The sequence below is a fragment of the Entelurus aequoreus genome, linkage group LG16 (genome assembly GCF_033978785.1).
Source record: "Entelurus aequoreus isolate RoL-2023_Sb linkage group LG16, RoL_Eaeq_v1.1, whole genome shotgun sequence".
In the NCBI taxonomy this organism is placed as follows: domain Eukaryota; kingdom Metazoa; phylum Chordata; class Actinopteri; order Syngnathiformes; family Syngnathidae; genus Entelurus; species Entelurus aequoreus.
In genome coordinates, this window is record NC_084746.1 from 32,995,168 (window position 1) to 33,015,563 (window position 20,396).

The 20,396-nt window shown below is 39.5% G+C and overlaps 1 protein-coding gene and 1 long non-coding RNA gene across 8 annotated transcripts in view; one reads left to right on the forward strand and one right to left on the reverse strand.

Moving 5' to 3' along the window:
• Positions 1-17,446, forward strand: part of LOC133630861 (uncharacterized) — an 82,012-nt gene extending 64,566 nt beyond the window's left edge. The window contains exon 3 of the long non-coding RNA XR_009821354.1: positions 16,526-17,446. This is a non-coding gene — a long non-coding RNA (uncharacterized LOC133630861). The remainder of the gene's footprint in view (positions 1-16,525) is intronic.
• Positions 2,072-19,213, reverse strand: LOC133630858 (aquaporin-4-like). 7 transcript variants are annotated; one of them, XM_062022681.1, is made up of 7 exons: positions 19,009-19,213; positions 17,519-17,587; positions 16,573-16,692; positions 11,544-11,937; positions 9,310-9,474; positions 7,209-7,289; positions 2,072-5,250 (listed from the first exon to the last, which is right to left on the reverse strand). In XM_062022681.1, exons 3-7 carry the CDS (start codon positions 16,668-16,670, stop codon positions 5,008-5,010), a joined length of 981 nt encoding a protein of 326 aa, XP_061878665.1. In that variant the 5' UTR covers positions 16,671-16,692; positions 17,519-17,587; positions 19,009-19,213; the 3' UTR covers positions 2,072-5,007. The 7 variants fall into 7 exon arrangements, with proteins under 7 accessions (XP_061878665.1, XP_061878661.1, XP_061878663.1 ...); XM_062022677.1 differs by having other exon boundaries at positions 16,573-16,738; XM_062022679.1 differs by having other exon boundaries at positions 18,990-19,213.
• Positions 19,214-20,396: the final 1,183 nt, after the last annotated feature.

Sequence of the window (20,396 nt, forward strand, 5' to 3'; positions counted from 1 at the left end):
AAATAAATCACCTCAAGTAATGGAAAAAAGTGCCAACATGGCACTGTCATTTTTATTATTGAAGTCACAAAGTGCATTATTTTTTTTAACATGCCTCAAATAAGCAGCTTGGAATTTGGGACATGCTCTCCCTGAGATAATCCTGATACCCACTACAACTACGGGAAATACTATACTTTGACTTTCACAAAGTGCATTATTTTTTATTTTTTTTAAACATGCCTCAAAACAACAGCTACAAAAACAATGAAGGCACACAGCTTCTGTCCAGAGTAGGCCTACGTCCGTGTTTTACCGGATATGTACCACTCCTTACAGCGGCGTTTTAAAAAGTCATTAATTTTACTTCTTGAAACCGATACCAATAATTTCCGATATTACATTTTAAAGCATGTATCGGACATCTCTACATAAAAATAAAGACAACTTCAGATTGTTTTCTTTTTTTTTTTTACTTTGGCCAAAAATAGAACAAGCACATTTCGAAAATGTACATATCACAAACAATTCTCTTGACAAAACCCGTCAAGTTAGTTAAAAATTCAGAGGAAAAAATAAAAAAACACAACACAATGAACTTCGACTTTGTCTCAGTGTATATGGAAAGCCATAAAATGTAAGTCCTATTTAGGATAGAACAAAATAAATAATAAATACATAAAAACTATTTTAGGTATCAAATACCTCATTTATCATTTCCACATATACATCCTGTGCTAACTAAACAAACGGAGGTAAAAACTATTCAAGAGCCTCAGCCATGCTTTACTGCGTACCTTTTGCTCAGCGTACTTGCTTGTTTGCTTGCGTAACAGAATGGCTATTGCGACATCTAGTGGGCACATTTACAACAGCAGTTTCTTTCTTGAAAAAAAAAAAAAAGCAGACTCATTTTGCTTGCTGAGGGCCGGATTAAACCTGTTCGTGGGCCTGCGGGCCGGCTGTTTGTCACCACTGGTCAAAATGATAATTAAGTATTTTTTTTATTTTATTTTTTAAATGTAATGTTTAATAATATTTGGTATATTATCATAAAATATTAGCAATATAAGTTTAAAATATATGCAATTGCAAGGCAGTGCATTTTTTTTGTAAAAAAAAAAGTACATTATTGATGCATATAATTTCCAGGCTTTGGTGGAACACATTAAAATGTGAATTAGCAATGATGCTATAATCTGGCACATTTACAATCTGTAAATCAGCCTGTACTGTATATGAAAATATTTTAATACTAACAAGATAAATCACAAGATTGCATGAATGGCAGTGCAAGCCACTATGCATGCATAGAATGTTCCAGAGGAGACGGTGTGCATCTGCTTCCCAGATACTGATCTGTAGTTCCCTTTATAAGCCATTAAGACAGAAGCAATTGAGTGAAGCTGTCAAATTTCAAGAAGATCTATAAAGATGGACAGCGAGAACACGTATTTCTAATCCCAAATGAGGGTGTGCCTTATCAGGGTTGATTAGTGGAATTTCTTGTTTTATCAATGGGGTTGGGACCATCAGTTGTGTTGTGAATGAGAAGGTGTGTCCAAACTTTTGGCCTGTACCGTGTGTATGTATGTATACATATATAAATATATTAGAAAATATCACACACCTTTTGGCACATGTTGAGATCTGAACCTACCTGCATTATACAGTATCACTTTAATTTAAACACGCCTAAAAAAAAAAAACTTTTTACAGTCGTTTTCAGATATTGCGACTTTACATTGCTATTTTTTTTCAAAAGCATATTCAAAATATTTTGCTTAAAGCGATACCAAAAGGGGAGACATATCAGTCATGCCACTTAATGTGTCGGGATGGCTATTGATTTTTACACCAATTACGAATACCAAAACGCTGCCAGTACTTAAAAAATAGAAAGTGCATGTTTTGATTTTTATAAGCAAATTTTTGCAAATAAACAAAATAATTGTTTTCATGGAATTTTGTGGCCTATAAGTTGAACAGACGAGTAATTGAAATACTTTATTTATATACATTAAATGATAACAAGTAATACAACATTAAAACATTTGAAAATCTACAACAAATTTTCATAATTATTGCAGCAATACAAAACAGAACATGCAAAAAACAATTTGCTTGTCAATACTCATAATTCCGGGGCTTCCTGAATGCAACCTTACTCAGTGTCCGGTGCATAATCAACCATGCACAATTTATTTGTATAGCCCTTAATCACAAGTGTCTCAAAGGGCATCCGGGAAAGGAAAAACTCCAAAAGACCAAGCTGGGAAAAATAAAACTTGGGAAGGGGCCACAGATGTGGGGACCCCCCTTCTGGGTGACCAGCTGCAATGGATATCGAGCGGGTAGTTATTGCATTTTTACATTCATGATAATGTGAGTCCAGTCCATTAAGAAGCCAGCATAGGGTCATGGGGGGAACTTCTTGCATGTGGACAAGTCGACAACGCATAGAAGAGCGGTCCAACCCGGGTCACGACTACGACTTGGGACAGCTCGCTATAAGGAAGTCCTGTGTTGTTGTTGTTGTGGCTAATTGCTAGCATAGATACCTGGCAAGCCCCAGTGTTGGGCTTCTGTTTCGGCGTGTTAACGTTGTCACTAAAGTTTAAAAAGAGCATTGCATACCAAACATCGCTTGTACAATACCACTTTTAACACCGAAATTAGGCACCGGAGGCTTATTTAATGGTCTGGTTACTACGGTTTATGTTGGTGCCATTGTGGAAGCGGGTTTCGCTAATGCTAAGTGGATATACACTTTCTTTGACAGCTTTAGCTCCACATGACATTAGTGAACCTTTTGGTGCGTTCTATTTGTACTGGAAAGTCGGAATTTCCGAATTCCTAATCAGAATGTTTTACGGGAACGCCCCTCGATGTTGTATTCCCGACTCGGAAAGAAGCTTGAGCTCATTTCAAAATGGCTGCTCTGGGTGTTAATGATATACATTTCTATAATATCCGTTATTAGCACTTCTGATTAGTTTTTGTCACAGTAAAATATTTATATACAATGTATTGTTGCACGTCTATATACTGGTAACATCACTGTAGTTTACACTACATTTATTTCAGGTGGTATGCATGTTCTACATCGCTCGCAATAGCGTCTCTTTCCTGTTGCTCCACTGTGTTGGAAGATTGCAGGAGGGGTGCATATTTTCCCATAACTTCTTTATATTCAGACAAGGCAATCGCAAAATTGACTTTCGTGGATATGGCCATCGACATCGTAAATGGAACATTCACAACTCTGCGGTGACGTCATTCCCAGCTCCGAATGCTAACACAGAGAATGGTCGTAACGACAAGTTGACTGCAGATGGTGTCAGCGCTAACTAGAGGGCTCTAATTATGTTAACAAAACATATACCGTATTTTCCGGACCATAGGGAGCACTGGATTATAAAGCGCACTGCAGTTGAGCGGGTCAAGTCAGGTCTATTTTCATACAAAAGGCGCACCGGATTATAAGGCGCATTAAAGGGGTCATATTATCTTTTTTTCTAAATGTAAAACACTTCCTTGTGGTCTACATAACATGTAATGGTGGTTCTTTGGTCAAAATGTTGCATAGATTATGTTTTACAGATCATCTTCAAGCCGCTTTCTGACTGTCGCTTCAGGATGCGCCGTTTTGTGGGTGGTCTTATTTACGTGGCTCACCTTCGACAGCGTCTTCTCCCCGTCAACTTTGTTGTAGCGGTGTAGCGTGCAAGGACGGGAGTGGAAGAAGTGTCAAAAGATGGAGCTAACTGTTTTAATGACATTCAGACTTTACTTCAATCAATAACGGAGCAGCATCTCCTCATCCGTGGCTCACTATCCAGAAAAGTGTCTTGTGAAAAAACGTCCGACCGAAAACTCTTTTTACTAAAGTTCCTTGGGTGAATAATGTAAACTCACTACACCGGTATGTTTTAGCGCTTTCATGGCGAGTTTACCGACAGGTATAAGAACTTTACACTACTTTGTATTAGAAATGGCAACAGTGGAGGATGAATGTCCCATAACAAGATAGAGAAAAATAAGCTTATCGACTACCGTGTCGGCACAGACTACAAAGGCGAACTTGCGCAAATTTTCAGCACTTATGCAGATCCCAAATACAGATCAGCAGGTACCAGAAGGTAAGTAAAGTTGCTTTTGCATGATATTGCGTAAAAAGACGGCATATAATGTCTTACCTTATACACACACCATAATAATACCCGTATGTTGAAGCACAGTACAATCCGTCAAGCGGTGCGGCTTCATAGCTTACCAAAGTCGTACTAAAACATTTTGATAGATTTTTGAGCGCCGTGTGTATGTTCTATATTTTCAATCGAACATATAAAATGTTGAGTTGTTTACTTGAGTCATATTGTAGTCTGCACCTATCTCTTATGTGTGACTGCCATCTAATGGTCACACTTTTTCACCATGTACCAAATAAAATAGCTTCGAGGTCAGTAAGCACAACCAAAATGATTCCGCACAGCAGGCGCACCGGGTTATAAGGCGCACTGTCGAGTTTTGAGAAAATGAAAGGATTTTAAATGTGCCTTATAGTCCGAAAAATACGGTAGTTTTTTTTAAGCTGAAAATATTTTATGAATAATAATCCTGCTTAGTGAAACATGTTTTACCACAGGCAGGCCTGGAACAAATTAGCTGTAATAAACTGAGATAAGCTCCAGCACCCCCGCGACACCGAAAGGGACAAGCGGTACAAAATGGATGGATGGAAACGAGGGACTGACAAACGCAGCAGTCGGTTGCACGTTAACATTCTTATCTCATGGAGAAGTCCTCACACGTACTAAAGGTGACACTAATCCGAAACTAACAAGGCCAAATGTTCTTCTTCATTCTTGTTGATGATTAAACTGCTTGAACTTACACTCTTTAATGTACTGCAAGCCTTCATCTAAGTGTTCAGTGCTTCAGGACTTTACGATTAAGGCTTCAAAGATGAACGATCCTAAAAGAGGAATGTGGGGAGTCAACGGGACGCCAAAAAACTCGGGGTTATCATACGTTGGACGGGTCTTTTCTTTCAGTTCTCTTCTTCTTCTTGACGGGCTGCACGGAGCCCATCTGCATGGAGCCCGGCTTGATGGCGTGTTCGTCCTTGTCCACCTCCCTGTAGTTGCCGGCCTGGTCCTTTGGAATGACCTGGCTCGGGCTGGGTTTGAAGTCACGCTCCGGGCAGAACAGGTACTGATAGAGGAGGGCAGCGAGGAGGGCACCCAGGATGGGTCCTACCCAGTACACCTGATGTAGAACAATAATCACAAATACACAGAGTCAATACTCTGGAAGAGGCTTTCACACTATTGGTTTTAACCAAGGTTTGCCAAGGGGGCACAGTTGTGGAGGATTTAGTATTATTACTCAAATATGGGACAACCATAATAGACAAGACAATCTTACCAACAAATGATATTTTTGTATCAGTTTTTGATTGACTCATTGTTTAAGATTATCTTAAAATTAGCTTTTCCGTTGTTCGCTAACAGGAAGACAAGCTCTATCTCGCTTGGAGAAAACGTGTCCTGTGCCTTTGTTTGAACGTTACAGTGCAAAGATCAAGACCCTAACATAAAATTCCAAAAAACATGCAGAGTTTGGGTCGCACGGTTGCAGGAGTCGTTTCCCCAAGATGCAGACGGACGTAGAGAAGCAGAGTGCAGGTAAGATGCAGATTTATTCTCAAGGCAAAAGACGAAAATCGAACCAGCGTACAGCTGGGAACATACTAGGTGATTGAGGCTAGCTTTAGCTTAGCATAGTGCATAGTGCTCAGGAAATCAGCACCCATGGTAACTAAAAAAACAAAAGAGGTTGCTGAAACAGAAATAGACAATAAACTAAGATAACTAACATGACAACGGATTTCTTTTAAAACATCGTTTTACACTTTTCGATTTTTATACTTTTTCAGGGTAAAAAATACCCTCTTATATGGGATTTGCATGTAATTGATTTCTTGAACACTAATAAGGCAACACACCCTTTTTTAGGGGGTAAAACACCTGCTTATATTAGTTTTGCATAAAAAGATCTCTTGACCACAAATATAAAACATGTACCGTATTTTTCCGAGTATAAGTCGCTCCGGAGTATAAGTCGCACCGGCCGAAAATGCATAATAAAGAAGGAAAAAAACATATATAAGTCGCACTGGAGTATAGGTCACATTTTTTGGTGAAATTTATTTGATAAAACCCAACACCAAGAATAGACATTTGAAAGGCAATTTAAAATAAACAACAGGCTGAATAAGTGTACGTTATATGACGCATAAATAACCAACTGAGAACGTGCCTGGTATGTTAACGTAACATATTATGGTAAGAGTGATTCAAATAACTATAACATATAGAACATGCTATACGTTTACCGAACAATCTGTCACTCCTAATCGCTAAATCCGATGAAATCTTATACGTCTAGTCTCTTACGTGAATGAGCTAAATAATATTATTTGATATTTTACGGTAATGTGTTAATAATTTCACACATAAGTCGCTCCTGAGTATAAGTCGCACCCCCGGCCAAACTATGAAAAAAAACTGCGACTTATAGTCCGAAAAATACGGTATATATTTTTTCAGATTGTTTTATAGGGAAAAACTGATATTCAGGTGAATATGGTCATCATTCATCAAGTATGTTCATGAATGTTTGTTGTGATAGAATGTCTTATGTTCTTTATTATCAGTTCACATGTACAGTATGTCGTTAGTGTAGGGTTTTCATTCGTTAGGAAGCATTTTGATGTCATAAGCTGAAAAGGTTTGGAAAACTTTGAGCTTTGAAACGTTACACTCCCAAATCAGTGTCCTTGCCATATTGCATTCCACAAAAAAGCAAGTAACAATTAGTTTCTACACCCTAAAGCAGTGATCCTCGAACTGTGGGGCTCTAGTGAGCGGTACGCCAAAAAATCACTTTTATTAAATATTTACTGTTCAAACTGTGTGTAATGTTACAATGGCCAAAAATATTTAATACACTTGTAAATAAAACATCTGCCTTGTTTTAATGAATACTAAGGCCTACTATGCTACTGTATTTTAATGTTGGTCATTGTGGTGGTACGCGGGGAGCCAAGTGTTTTCTGAGGTGGTACCTGGTGAAAATTGGAGAACTACTGCCCTAAAGTATTTAGACAGGGAGCCAAATACACAAAAGCACAGTACAGTTGCGGCCATATCAAGAACACTTACCCAATGGTCCTCGAAATTAAGCATGACCACTGCTGGACCAAAAGTACGAGCAGGGTTCATGTTGGCTCCTGTGTAAGGAATCTGCAAGACAATACAAGGAATGATAGAACACACATATGCTCGATGATCCTATTTTACTAGCTGCCAAAGTTAGAGGGGAAATGACTGGAGTAATTCAGTGGATGGTATCATCTATTTCCCTGTGCTTTGCAGGGTTCAGCAAGCCCCCAGAGGTTGGTTGCCATGCAAGCTAACCTCCAATAAAGCAGTGCATGTGGGTGTGAATCAGTCAGCCAGGAGCACACAGTATCGCACTTTGGCAAGTTAGTACCGGACCTAAGGTTGTTTTCTAGCGAAATAGGAAGACTTTCAAATACTCTTACTAGAGTATTTGATCATATTTGGACATTATTTTTTTAAAATAGATTTTCTACATATATCGGTCGCACATATAAGCCGCAGCTGTACACACTGAAACATGAAATATTTACACAGGCGCTTGTGTTCATTTTTAAATGTAACAAAAGACAGTGCATGTACACGGCATTCAGTAGCCTACCCGAAACGTCATTGAGCGCTATCTTCATCACCATCCTTGTCCTGCACACTGAAACTGCTCAAGTTTTCTTCTTCAGTGTCATGAAAATTCATCCATTTTATATACCGCTCATCCTTATTAGGAAGTCGGACCCTATCCCAGCTGACTTTGGGCAAGTTGCCAGCCAATCACAATTGTTCCCACTCTTCATTGTTCTGTCATTGATTCATTAATCTCAAAGTTTCATGTAGCAAAACTATTTCTTTTTTTTTTATAGCCAAGTGCTTCGCCTTTAACTTAAAAGCTGCACTGTGTACATTTTGTCGCTTCTTCTTCATGATGAGGGTGAGTCCATATGTGCTACATGGCTGACTGAAAGATTATGTGAGTGCGTTTGATTTGTAGGGGCGGCATGGCGTAGTGGGTAGAGCAACCGTGCCAGAAACCTGAGGGTTGCAGGTTCGCTCCCGCCTCTTACCATCCAAAAATCGCTGCCGTTGTGTCCTTGGGCGGGACACTTCACCCTTGCCCCCGGTGCCACTCACACTGGTGAATTGAATGATGAGTGATAGTGATAGGTGGTGGTCGGAGGGGCCGTTGGCGCAAAATGCAGCCACACTTCCGTCAGTCTACCCCAGGGCAGCTGTGGCTATGAAAGTAGCTTACCACCACCAGGTGTGAATGATTGATGGGTTCTACATGTAAAGCGACTTTGGGTACTTAGAAAAGAGCTATATAAATCCCAGGTATTATTATTATTATTTAATGTGAACAATTACATTGGTAACTAGACACCAGTTTGGCAGTTTTATTGGTCTGATGTAACAAGGCTAAAAGTGTTGGCAGCTTAAGCTCTTGAGCCCGGATAACATCCGTAAATTAGCCGCAGGGTACAAAGCGGGGGAAATGATTGTGATTTTGAATCTTTAAACTGCTCACATTGTTTGGTACTGGATTACCAGACAGGGTTAAAATGAAAGATCAAATATATATTTGATCAATGAGGACATCTCTCCCAATGTTTGCATAAATCTCAGGGTATCTTTGCAAAAGTCCAAAGCTGACACGCAGTCCGCCGAGGCACTTAAACAATATCCATCAGTTTGTCTAATTCATGTGCCCTATGGGTCGTGGCCACCCATCAGTCAGGTGTCCTACCAGAGACGTACCAACCTGTCTGGATTATTTTCTGTAAAGTGTGCTAAATGGAGTTTTGGGTGGCTGCAAATTAGGACGGTTCAGCTCGCTGTTGTTTTGATTTTGTTATTGAATAGAATGTTGATCCACCACCGCCTTGTTATGTTTGTTTGACATACAGTATTGTACAACACTTTTTATTGTGTTCAAACTTCTACTTAAGTATGGGCTTTTGTCGAGGCTGGAACCCATTATTCATGTTTACATTGTTTATTATGGAGAACATTTCAATATTCAAATGTTTCTATTTACGAACCCTGTTCAAGAATTAATTAAGTTTGTAAATCGAAGTCATGCACCACTACTAGGTGTAGTAGTTCAGGCAGCAGAAGGCTCAGTTCAGGATAAGTTAGAATCGATACTCACCCCCATCAAGTGCCCGATGGTTATAGATATACCGATGGCCAAGCTAGCAGATCCCCCAAGGTCTGTGCGTTTGGAGTCACAAGTAGCAAAGATGGTGAAGACGAGCTGAAAGGTTAAAATCAGCTCCACGAGTACGCCATGTCCCGCAGTCAGGCCTTTGTGCACCTTGGCAAACACAAGAGGTTTTTAAATAAAACATCTAAAACACAAGTGCAAAAGCTGAAACACACCATTTCCTGTTCTTTAGAGTAGTCATTGTGCAGCAGTTTTATCCAGTGTTACTTTTTGGGCATGGAAGTCACCAGAGCTAATCTTTTCACTCCTCACTGATGAGGTGACAAAGCTGGTAGATGTTAGACATCGGCTATAGCAGTGGTGTCCAAAGTGCGGCCTGGGGGGCACAATTGTGTCCCGAAGCTATTTTTCATAACGGCCCGCGACACATTCTAAAAATACTATTACTGAAAAAAAAAATGGAATAAAAGAGCAAACAGGTGAAATGTAACAAGAAAATGTTGCAGTATTGACACGAATAACACAAAACTGCCATGTAGTCATTTTTCTTGTCTGTCATTGGCGAAAGCCGACTGCATGTAAAGTAACTGTGTGTCTGTGTCTGTGTGTGTGTGTGTGTGTGTGTAATATACAGTAAACAACTGGCAGCTCAGTTGCTAGAATTTTGTTGTACGAAAACTATAGTACCCTTTTCCATTTAAGGTAATATACTGTAAAAACCACCATACATTTTTACAGTAAAACTGTAGTGACTGAGCTGCCAGTTTTTGAGATAAGATAAAATATATTATATATATATATATATATATAATATATATATATATATATATATATATATATATATATATATATATATATATATATATATATATATATATATATAATCAAATGCATAGGCAATTGTATAATACCTTGAGGTGAATCCTCATACATTTATATTTATGAAATTATTCACGGTTACATGCGGCCCTCTGAGGCCAGCCACAACTGCGTTCCGGCCCTCAGTGAAAATCAGTTCAATTCCCCCGTCATAGACTTACATTGGTCAGATCTAGTGATAGATCATTTACTAGATCTGACCAATCTAACTGATGAAGCCTGCTTGGATGAGAGGCGTTTCCGTCTTTTAAATGCCATGAGAACAGTGGCTCTATACCAGGCCTGGGCAATTTTTTTGCCTCGGGGGGCCAAATTTAGAGAACAAAATGTGTCTGGGGGCAGGCATATCTATTTTTAGGAAAACCTGACAATAATGTCTGATTGAATGCTAAAATGTTATGACCGCCTTAAAAAACGGAATGGAATTTAATTTTTTTTTTACTGAATGAGACACCCAGATTGTACATGAAAATAAAGAATGTGGGATTTACAATATTAACTATGAACGATAAAACACTGAATATTGACAACATATGAACGTCACACCCTCTCAATCGACATATTTTACAATCAAGCGAAACGCAACAAAGATGCAACAAACACAGCGGAATATGAACGCAAAGGGTAAAAATAAACCCACCTACAATCTGATCTATCACTAAGCTTTAGAACTTTGTTGTCAAAATCTCCTTCCGCGTCTGTCCCTGACACCCACATTTCAGGCTGGCCGCTATGGAAACACTCTGTGGAAACGCTCCCCACCCACAGTGCTTGGTGCCTCGTCTGAGCTGCTGTGACTTAGATTACCATAGTGACAATTTAGATTACCATAGTAACTAATTAGATGACCATAGTAACTACTATATCATGCAAAAGCGCAGATTCCAGCCATTGAAATACTTTTAACAATTTAGATTACCATAGTAACTAATTAGATGACCGTAGTAACTACTGACACTTGTGATTTAGGGCTATATAAATAAACATTGATTGATTGATTGATATATCATGCAAAAGTGCAGATTCCAACCATTGAAATACTTTGTATAGTTCAAGACTTACGGTCATTTGAAAACATCACTGCACATCATAATGGCAGCTACAGTTTCCATCTGAAAGATCTAAAAAAATTATTTGGGAATGTCCGGCGGGCCAGATTGAAAAGCTTAACAAGCTGCACCTTAATTTGCCCAGTTCTGCTCTATACTGATTTACAGCTGTACACTGACTACTTTAAAGTATGAACAAGTTTCATTTCTCTAGCATTTCCCATTGGGAAGCTAGAACAAGAACTACTGCTGTTTGTGAGATACCGTGCGGTAAATACATTGAGTCCTCACCGTGCAGACGCCTAATGCCCCCCTGAAGGCAGCAGGTGTGACAAAGAAGATGAGACCCGCTCCCGCTATGCCTCCCACGAACTGGGCCACCATGTACAGTAGCCCTTTCACCAAGCTGATCTTTCTGGTGACCAGCATTGCCAAGGTGACGGTGGGGTTGATGTGTCCACCACTAATGTGGCCAAAGCACTGCACCATGGTGGCAATGGCCAAGCCGAAGCACAGCGAGATAAGGACAAGGTCAGCCGGCGGAGGATTAGACATCCCAGCTGGGAACCAGTTAATGGTGGAGCCAACGCCGAAGAGCACAAATAGAAGCGTGGCCAGGAATTCTGCGATCACGGCCCTCCAGAAGTCCATGGTCCCGATTCCTTCGAATCCCAGCATTTTGTTCCTGGGAGAGAAAGACAACTTATACTTCGGTATCTCTTGGGAGTGCACTGAATGTTGAATCATGTCAGCTGCTACATCTAAGTTAAAGTTAAAGTTAAAGTACCAATGACTGTCACACACACACTAGGTGTGGTGAAATTTGTCCTCTGCATTTGACCCATCCCCTTGATCACCCCCTGGGAGGTGAGGGGAGCAGTGGGCAGCAGCGGTGCCACGCCCGGGAATCATTTTTGGTGATTTAACCCCCAATTCCAACCCTTGATGCGGAGTGCCAAGCAGGGAGGTAATGGGTCCCATTTTTACAGTCTTTGGTATGACTCTAAACCTCTTCTTGGGATGTAAGATTTAAGATGATGACTTTCTTGTTGAATCAAACTTTATTCATATTGCACTTTTCATGCACAGGCAAGTGGCAACACAAAGTGCTTTACAGAAAGAAAGAAAAGCGTAAACATACACATACATACAAACATACACACACACAGAGACACAGCACTATTGACAATAACAAATCATGGCATGGCACGGATGATTGATTCCACACTGGAGAATAACTACAACTAACCACTAAAACAAAATAGTATGAAACATAGAATATATGTTAAGTAAAATATACAGTATAAGCCAAAAGTTTGGACACACCTTCTCATTCAATGTGTTCTCTTTATTTTCATGACTATTTGCATTGTAGATTGTCACTGAAAGGCCTACTGAAACCCACTACTGATAGTTTATATATCAATGATGAAATCTTAACATTGCAACACATGCCAATACGGCCGGGTTAACTTATAAAGTGCAATTTTAAATTTACCACGAAACTTCCGGTTGAAAACGTCTATGTATGATGACGTATGCACGTTACGTCAATCGTTGAAATGGAAGTATTCGGACACCATTGTATCCAATACAAAAAGCTCTGTTTTCATCGCAAAATTCCACAGTATTCTGTACATCTGAGTTGGTGAATCTTTTGCAATTTGTTTAATGAACAATAAAGACTGCAAAGAAGAAAGCTGTAGGTGGGATCGGTGTATTAGCGGTTGGCTGCAACAACACAACCAGGAGGACTTTGACTTGGATAGCAGACGCGCTATCCGACGCTAGCCGCCGACCGCATCGATGATCGGGTGAAGTCCTTCGTCGCTCCGTCGATCGCTGGAACGCAGGTGAGCACGGGTGTTGATGAGCAGATGAGGGCTGGCTGGCGTAGGTGGATAGCAAATGTTTTTAACATAGATCTGTGAGGTCCCGTAGCTAAGTTAGCTTCAATGGCGTCGTTTGCAACAGCATTGTTAAGCTTCACCAGGCTGGAAAGCATTAACCGTGTAGTTACAGGTCCATAGTTTAATAGTATTGTTGATTTTCTGTCTATCCTTCCAGTCAGGGGTTTATTTATTTTGTTTCTATCTGCATTTAAGCACGATGCTATCACATTAGCTCCATAGCTAAAGTGCTTCGCCGATGTATTGTCGTGGAGATAAGTCACTGTGAATGTCCATTTCGCGTTCTCGACTCTCATTTTCAAGAGGATATAGTATCTGAGGAGGTTTAAAATACAAATCCGTGATCCGCAATAGAAAAAGGAGAAAGTGTGGAATCCAATGAGCCCTTGTACCTAAGTTACGGTCAGAGCGAAAAAAGATACGTCCTGCACTGCACTCTAGTGCTTCACTCTCACGTTCCTCATCCACAAATCTTTCATCCTCGCTCAAATTAATGGGGTAATTGTCACTTTCTCGGTCCGAATCGCTCTCGCTGCTGGTGTAAACAATGGGGAAATGTGAGGAGCCCTTCAACCTGTGACGTCACGCTACTTCCGGTACAGGCAAGGCTTTTTTTATCAGCGACCAAAAGTTGCGAACTTTATCGTCGATGTTCTCTACTAAATCTTTTCAGCAAAAATATGGCAATATCGCGAAATGATCAAGTATGACACATAGAATGGATCTGCTATCCCCGTTTAAATAAAAAAAATTCATTTCAGTAGGCCTTTAAGGCATCAAAACTGATGTTTTGATGCCTTCATGTGGAGGTGAAATAACTGAAAACATGTTTTATATTCTAGTTTCTTCAAAATAGCCACCCTTTGCTCTGATAACTTTTTCGCACACTCTTGGCATTCTCTCGATGAACTTCAAGAGGTAGCCATCTGAAATGGTTTTCACTTCACAGGTGTGCTTGAAGCTCATCGAGAGAATGCCAAGAGTGTGCAAAGCAGTAATCAGAGCAAAGGGTGGCTTTTCAGTTATTTCACCTTTTTTTGTTAAGTACATAACTCCACATGTGTCCATTCATACGATGTAAATAGTCATGAAAATAAAAAAAACACATTCAATGAGAATGTGTGTCCAAACTTTCGGCCTGTACTGTATATACACATTAATAAAAACATAACATTGGGATATTAATAGTAATAATAACAGCAATAAATACAATGGAAAAAAAAAGAGTTTTAACATGATCAGTAAAAAAGCCTGATTTAAAAGGTGTGCGGTTAACCTTTTTTTTTCAACGGTCTCTGCAGCTCTGAGGCTGTTCCACAGGTGGGGGCCAGAGTGGCTAAATGCCGCCTCACCGTGTGTCTTTGTTCTAGTGTTTGGTACCAGAGGATCTCAGGATCCACAAGGGTTAATACAGTAGAAGCATTTCAGATACATAAGAAGGCGCAAGACATTTAAAAACTAAAAAAATTACTTTTAAAATAAACCCTTAAGTGGAAAGGGAGCAAATGCAGTGGTTTTAAAACTGGTGTAATGTGCGTGCAGCTGAATTTTGTAATAATTACAGATTTCTAATATCATTTTTAGGAAGACCAGAGCAGGGCAATACATTACAATTACAATAGTCCAAACATTAGTACCTTCGTGTTGGCCTGAAAGAGAAACGCGCGGACTCTGGCTATGTTCTTAAGATGATGATTTTTTTTTAAAATTATTGTTAATACTACACCTACTCAGTGGCCTAGTGGTTACAGTGTCCGCCCTGAGATCGGTAGGTTGTGAGTTCCAACCCCGGCCGAGTCATACCAAAGACTACAAAAATGGGACCCATTATCTCCCTGCTTGGCACTCAGCATCAAGGATTGGAATTGGGGGTTAAATCACCAAAAATGATTCCCGGGCGCGGCCACCGCTGCTGCCCACTGCTCCCCTTCCCTCCCAGGGGGTGGTCAAGGGGATGGGTCAAATGCAGAGGACAAATTTCACCACACCTAGTGTGTGTGTGACAATCATAGGTACTTTAACTTTAACTTAATTAGGGTTGTACGGTTTAGTATAGTAGTACTAATGAATCAAAAACGGTACAATACTCTGTTTGAAAAGTACTGGTTCAACATTTTTTTTACAGGCATGACGGCGCGTCGTCGTCACGTTGTGTTATTGCTGGTTTACGAGCAGAGGAGCATGTTCGGCAGCGCACAATCACTGAGTACTTACAAGCAGACGTGTGTAGACAGAAAAGGGAGAATGGACGCATTTTGCCTTAAAAACTAAAGATAAAGGTGAAGTTATAACACTGAAACGCCCTCAGGAAGAGGTGCTTTAAAACATGGCTAGCTAGTTAGCGGCTAATATCTATCCGCAATCGGCAGTGTTTTAGCTAATCCTCGCCTCCGTGGCGACAAAGTAAGTTTCTTACAAGTATCATCCCTGCAGGACGAGGAATAGCTAAACATGCTTCACTACACACCGTAGGAGGATACAATAGCTCCCTGGCGTCACAATGTAAACAAACGCCATGAGTGGATCTAATGATACCTAATGATACCAAATACAAGAGCGTATCTAGTCCATACTACTATGATTGGATCAATGTTTTTTATCGGCACAAAATCATTTTTCTATTAAATTCATATTATATTCATAAACTCAGGAAATACGCTCCTGGACACATGAGAACTTAAATTATGACCAATGTATGAGGATATAGTATCGGATCCATAGCTAAATTTGAGGTATCATCCAAAACTAATGCAAAGTATCAAACAACAGAACAATAAGTGTTTATAACATTTTAACAGAAGTGTAGATAGAACATGTTAAAACGGAAAATAAGCAGATATTAACATTAAATGAACAAGTGGATTAATAATCAATTTTTAAAGCTTGTCCTTATAATTTTGACAAAATAATAGAATGATAAATGACACAATATGTTACTGCATATGTCAGCAGACTAATTAGGAGCCTTTGTTTGCTTACTTACTACAAAAAGACAAGTTGTCTAGTATGTTCATTATTTTATTTAAGGAAAAAACTACAATAAGAAACATATGTTTAATGTACTGTAAGATTTTTGTTAAAATAAAGCCAATAATGCCATTTTTTGTAGTCCTCTTTATTTAGAAAAGTATCGAAAAGTATCAAAATACATTTAGGTACCGGTACCAAAATATTGGTATTGAGACAACTCTACTCGGGATAGAAGTCAGCTCAGAGTCAAAAATCACGCCCAGATATTTTGTGTTGGTTCGAATCTTGTCATTTTGGTCCAAGTCTACCCCCCCCCCCCTCTGGCCTTCAGGACCTATAACTTGTTTCACTGCCACTCCATGACTCGATGTCTTTGTTTTTGCCACTTGTCAGTTGACAGCGCTGGAAGTTGAAAACAAAAGCGGAGGAAGAGTACTTACGAGGATGCAGCGGCAGGCTTCGAGTGAGCGGAAGAGGAGCCGATCGCCGCTCTGTCGTTGGAGCCGCGGACTGTGCCCTGGGACTGCAGAGCCGACATCAAGACTCGGGAGTTTTAACGCCTGCACCGTGGGGAGGGGTCAAGGGGCGGCACAAAGTGTGACCACACTGTGATTCAAAGAACAATCTCAGTATCTGGAGTCAAGATTTGATGCAAGCACAACATAAATGAAAGGTAAACTATGCACAGTGTCATTATAATCACTTAAAATCCTATTATAGAAAAATAGCCACAAAAAAGTATCTTTACATCACACTGGAGTTGTTTCCACATGAACACCAATTAGGATGACAATAAACAAAAGGAAATTATTATGTTGTCATTTTGCATTAAAAGCCATATAACATATACTGTACATACAGTGCTTTGAGTAACAGAGCTGTTTTTTAAAAAAAATATTCTGATGACCTAATTTAGCCACATTACATGAACATCTTGAACCTTTTTTTTTCTCCTTTTTTTATTTTATTGAGACAAAGAGTATTTATGTATTTAATATTTGTATGCTTACTATGGTATATTAAGTATTTATTATTTATTTGTTCTGTTACAGAGAACAAGGAAATTGGATTAAATTGGTATGGTATGAAAAGGGGTATTAAATAAGCTCTGCTTCTTCCTACTCCTTTTCGGACGTGTTGTAATGAAACAACTGGAATTGTGTGATGCATCACATTGTGTCGTATGCATGTTCCAAATAAACTGAAACTGAACTGAACTGAACATTATGATCAGAATGACATGTAGTTGTAAACAAATGCAAATTAGCATTGCTATTTTTATAATTGTGCACATGTATTGTCCTGGCTGGTATATTGAAAGGCATACAGCATCCATATTATAATTCATAATTTTAAAAAAATGCTGCATAAAGACTGTTTACATACCCTTCTTGTGGGTGATAATCGTTTTGGGGTCAAATTGAAAGGGGACGCCAACTTCTTGTACTACAACATCTGCAACAACAACAAATACAAGAATTATGCATTTTGAGAGAATTGATGATAAAGTACATTTATGAGTAGACTCCATTTATCAGGGGGCGGGAGGTAAAGTGAATCTTTTAACAATATGTGTTTGTATCTAACGGTTATTTGTGTCAATTTTATTTGGTACATGGTGTAATGATAAGTGTGACCAGTAGATGGCAGTCAAACATAAAAGATACATGTAGACTGCAATATGATGGCAATATGACTCAAGGAAGCAACACCAACATTTGATATGTTCCAAAAATATAGTATAGAAAATTCCACACTGCGCTCAAAAATCTATCAAAATGTTTTAGTACGACTTTGGTAAACTATGAAGCCGCACCGCTTGATGGATTGTCGGCGAATTATACATATGAGTATTATTATGGTGTGTGTATAAGGTAAGACATATTATCTGGCATTTTGTTTCGCAATATCATGCAAAAGCAACTTTTCTTACCTTCTGGTACCTGCTGATCTGTATTTGGGATCTGCATAAGTCCTGAAAATTTGCGCGCGCCCGCCTTTGTAGTCCGTGCCTAAGCCGTAGACGATAAAAGCTTATTTTTCTATCTTCTTGTTATGGGACATTCATCCTCCGCTGTTGCCATTAAAGTAGTGTAAAGTTCTTACTTATATCTGTCAGTAAACTCGCCATGAAATTGCTAAAACATACCGGTGTAGTGAGTTTACATTATTCACCCAAGGAACTTTAAGTTATTAGAGAGTTCTGGTCAGACGGTTTTTCACGGGACACATTTCCGGCGTTGCTGTTTACGGATGAGGCAATGCCCTTACTTACCACTATGCTATGAAATGACCTACTCAGTGGCCTAGTGGTTAGAGTGCCCGCCCTGAGATCGGTAGGTTGTCAGTTCAAACCCCGGCCAAGTCATACCAAAGACTATAAAAATGGGACCCATTACCTCCCTGCTTGGTACTCAGCATCAAGGGTTGGAATGGGGGGTTAAATCACCAAAATGTTTCCCGGGCGCTGCCAATGCTGCCCACTGCTCCCCTCACCTCCCAGGGGGTGAACAAGGGGAAGGGTCAAATGCAGAGGACACATTTCACCACACCTAGTGTTTGTGTGTGATAATCATTGGTACTTTTAACTTGTGTCATTCCAACCTGCTGCTTTATGGTGCGTTCCGGGGCTACTCAAAAGTTGGAATTCACATATTCTCCCTTAAAACGGCGACTCACAGACTCAAAAAAAAGTTGAGGAAAAGTCCAGAAGTACATATTTAAGGTTTTATCTTTACTAAATAACTTACCAAGACTAAATATATGTTTTTTTGTGCCTATACTCTGTATTTGAATATACTGTGTGTCGACTCAACGTCAATAAATTTCGTAGTGCCATTAAATCTAACATACTCACGACACTCCTCGAAGCCCACCTGCAGGTGAAATTGATGCTTTTTTTGTGTATAAACCTCTCCTGAAAAGCCTTTTAATCCCCAACATTAAGCAATATCATTACTTTTTACACTATTAATTATAACACGCTAGCTTGAAAGTGCTAAAAGGGCCACACGGGAGACGTGTGTGGTCACGTTAGCATCTGTGTGTCGGTGACAACGACCGCCGTCTCGTCGAGCTGTTTGTGCTTAACAACGTCACGTTAACGCTTTTGGCTTTTATGGCGTTTTTAACATAGACGTGGGTGTGTTTAAATTCGTCAGGAGATGCTCGTTATTCCCACACATCGCATACTCTTTCATACGTCCTGGGACAGATACATTCTTTGAATGGACTCTGAAACATCGTCTTGTGCTCTAAAAAGAGACGGAGTGATTTAAAATGTAAAAAATATTTTTTTTCTTTTACGTTGTTAAGTATCTTAATTTGGATGACTCCAGCGTCACACTCTGCTGCTCTGAATTTCCAGGTAACTTGAGCGCACCACACAGACAAAACAATAAAGGCCACGTTGACTGTATAGTTTTATTAAGGGTTTCAAATTAGTTTTGGTCACCATATTAAATGATGCCTTTTTGCAATTTTACATCACGAACTAAAAACAAAAATGCGTCTAATTTACAGGTAGTTATCTACCAAAAGTCTAAATTAATCTAAATATTTGCTTTCTCATTGTAATAAATGCAAAATTGAACGAGATATGGATTTTAGTTGCTTTGTTATTGCTTTCTAGCCAACTGCGACCCTTATGAAAACAATCACTATTAAAAAAAAGATGGATGGATGCTTTTTTATATTTTCTTAATATCATTGCCACATTAAGTCAATAAAACCTTGCATTGGGCCCTGCGATGAGGTGACGACTTGTCCAGGGTGTACCCCGCCTTCCGCCCGATTGTAGCTGAGATAGGCTCCTGCGCCCCCCGCGACCCAGAAGGGAATAAGCGGTAGAAAATGGTTGGATGGATGGATGGAACCTTGCATTGATAGCATAGTGGTTTGGCTTTTATTTAGCGATTAAAATCTAAAATTCAACTGGTGAACGTTCCAAAAAAATATTTTAAATAGTGCTGAAAAGTGGCCTTGATCTTTACTTTTGGTAACACCCGAATTTGGCAGGGTGAGTGATGCACATACAGGCATATGGCTTTCTTATGTTTGGTCTTCAATGCACGGACTTTAACATACAGTAGGTAAGGTTGTATATTTTGCCTCATTCCTGTGAGAATCCTGCGTGTGAGTGTGAAGCATTAAGGAGTGGGACTATCTCAAACAACCACCAGGTTGCATCTGTGAGCAGAAAATACAGTATCATCTCTTTCTCTTTCGGACTTGTATTCCTTGTTAACATTGAAAAAAAAAGCAT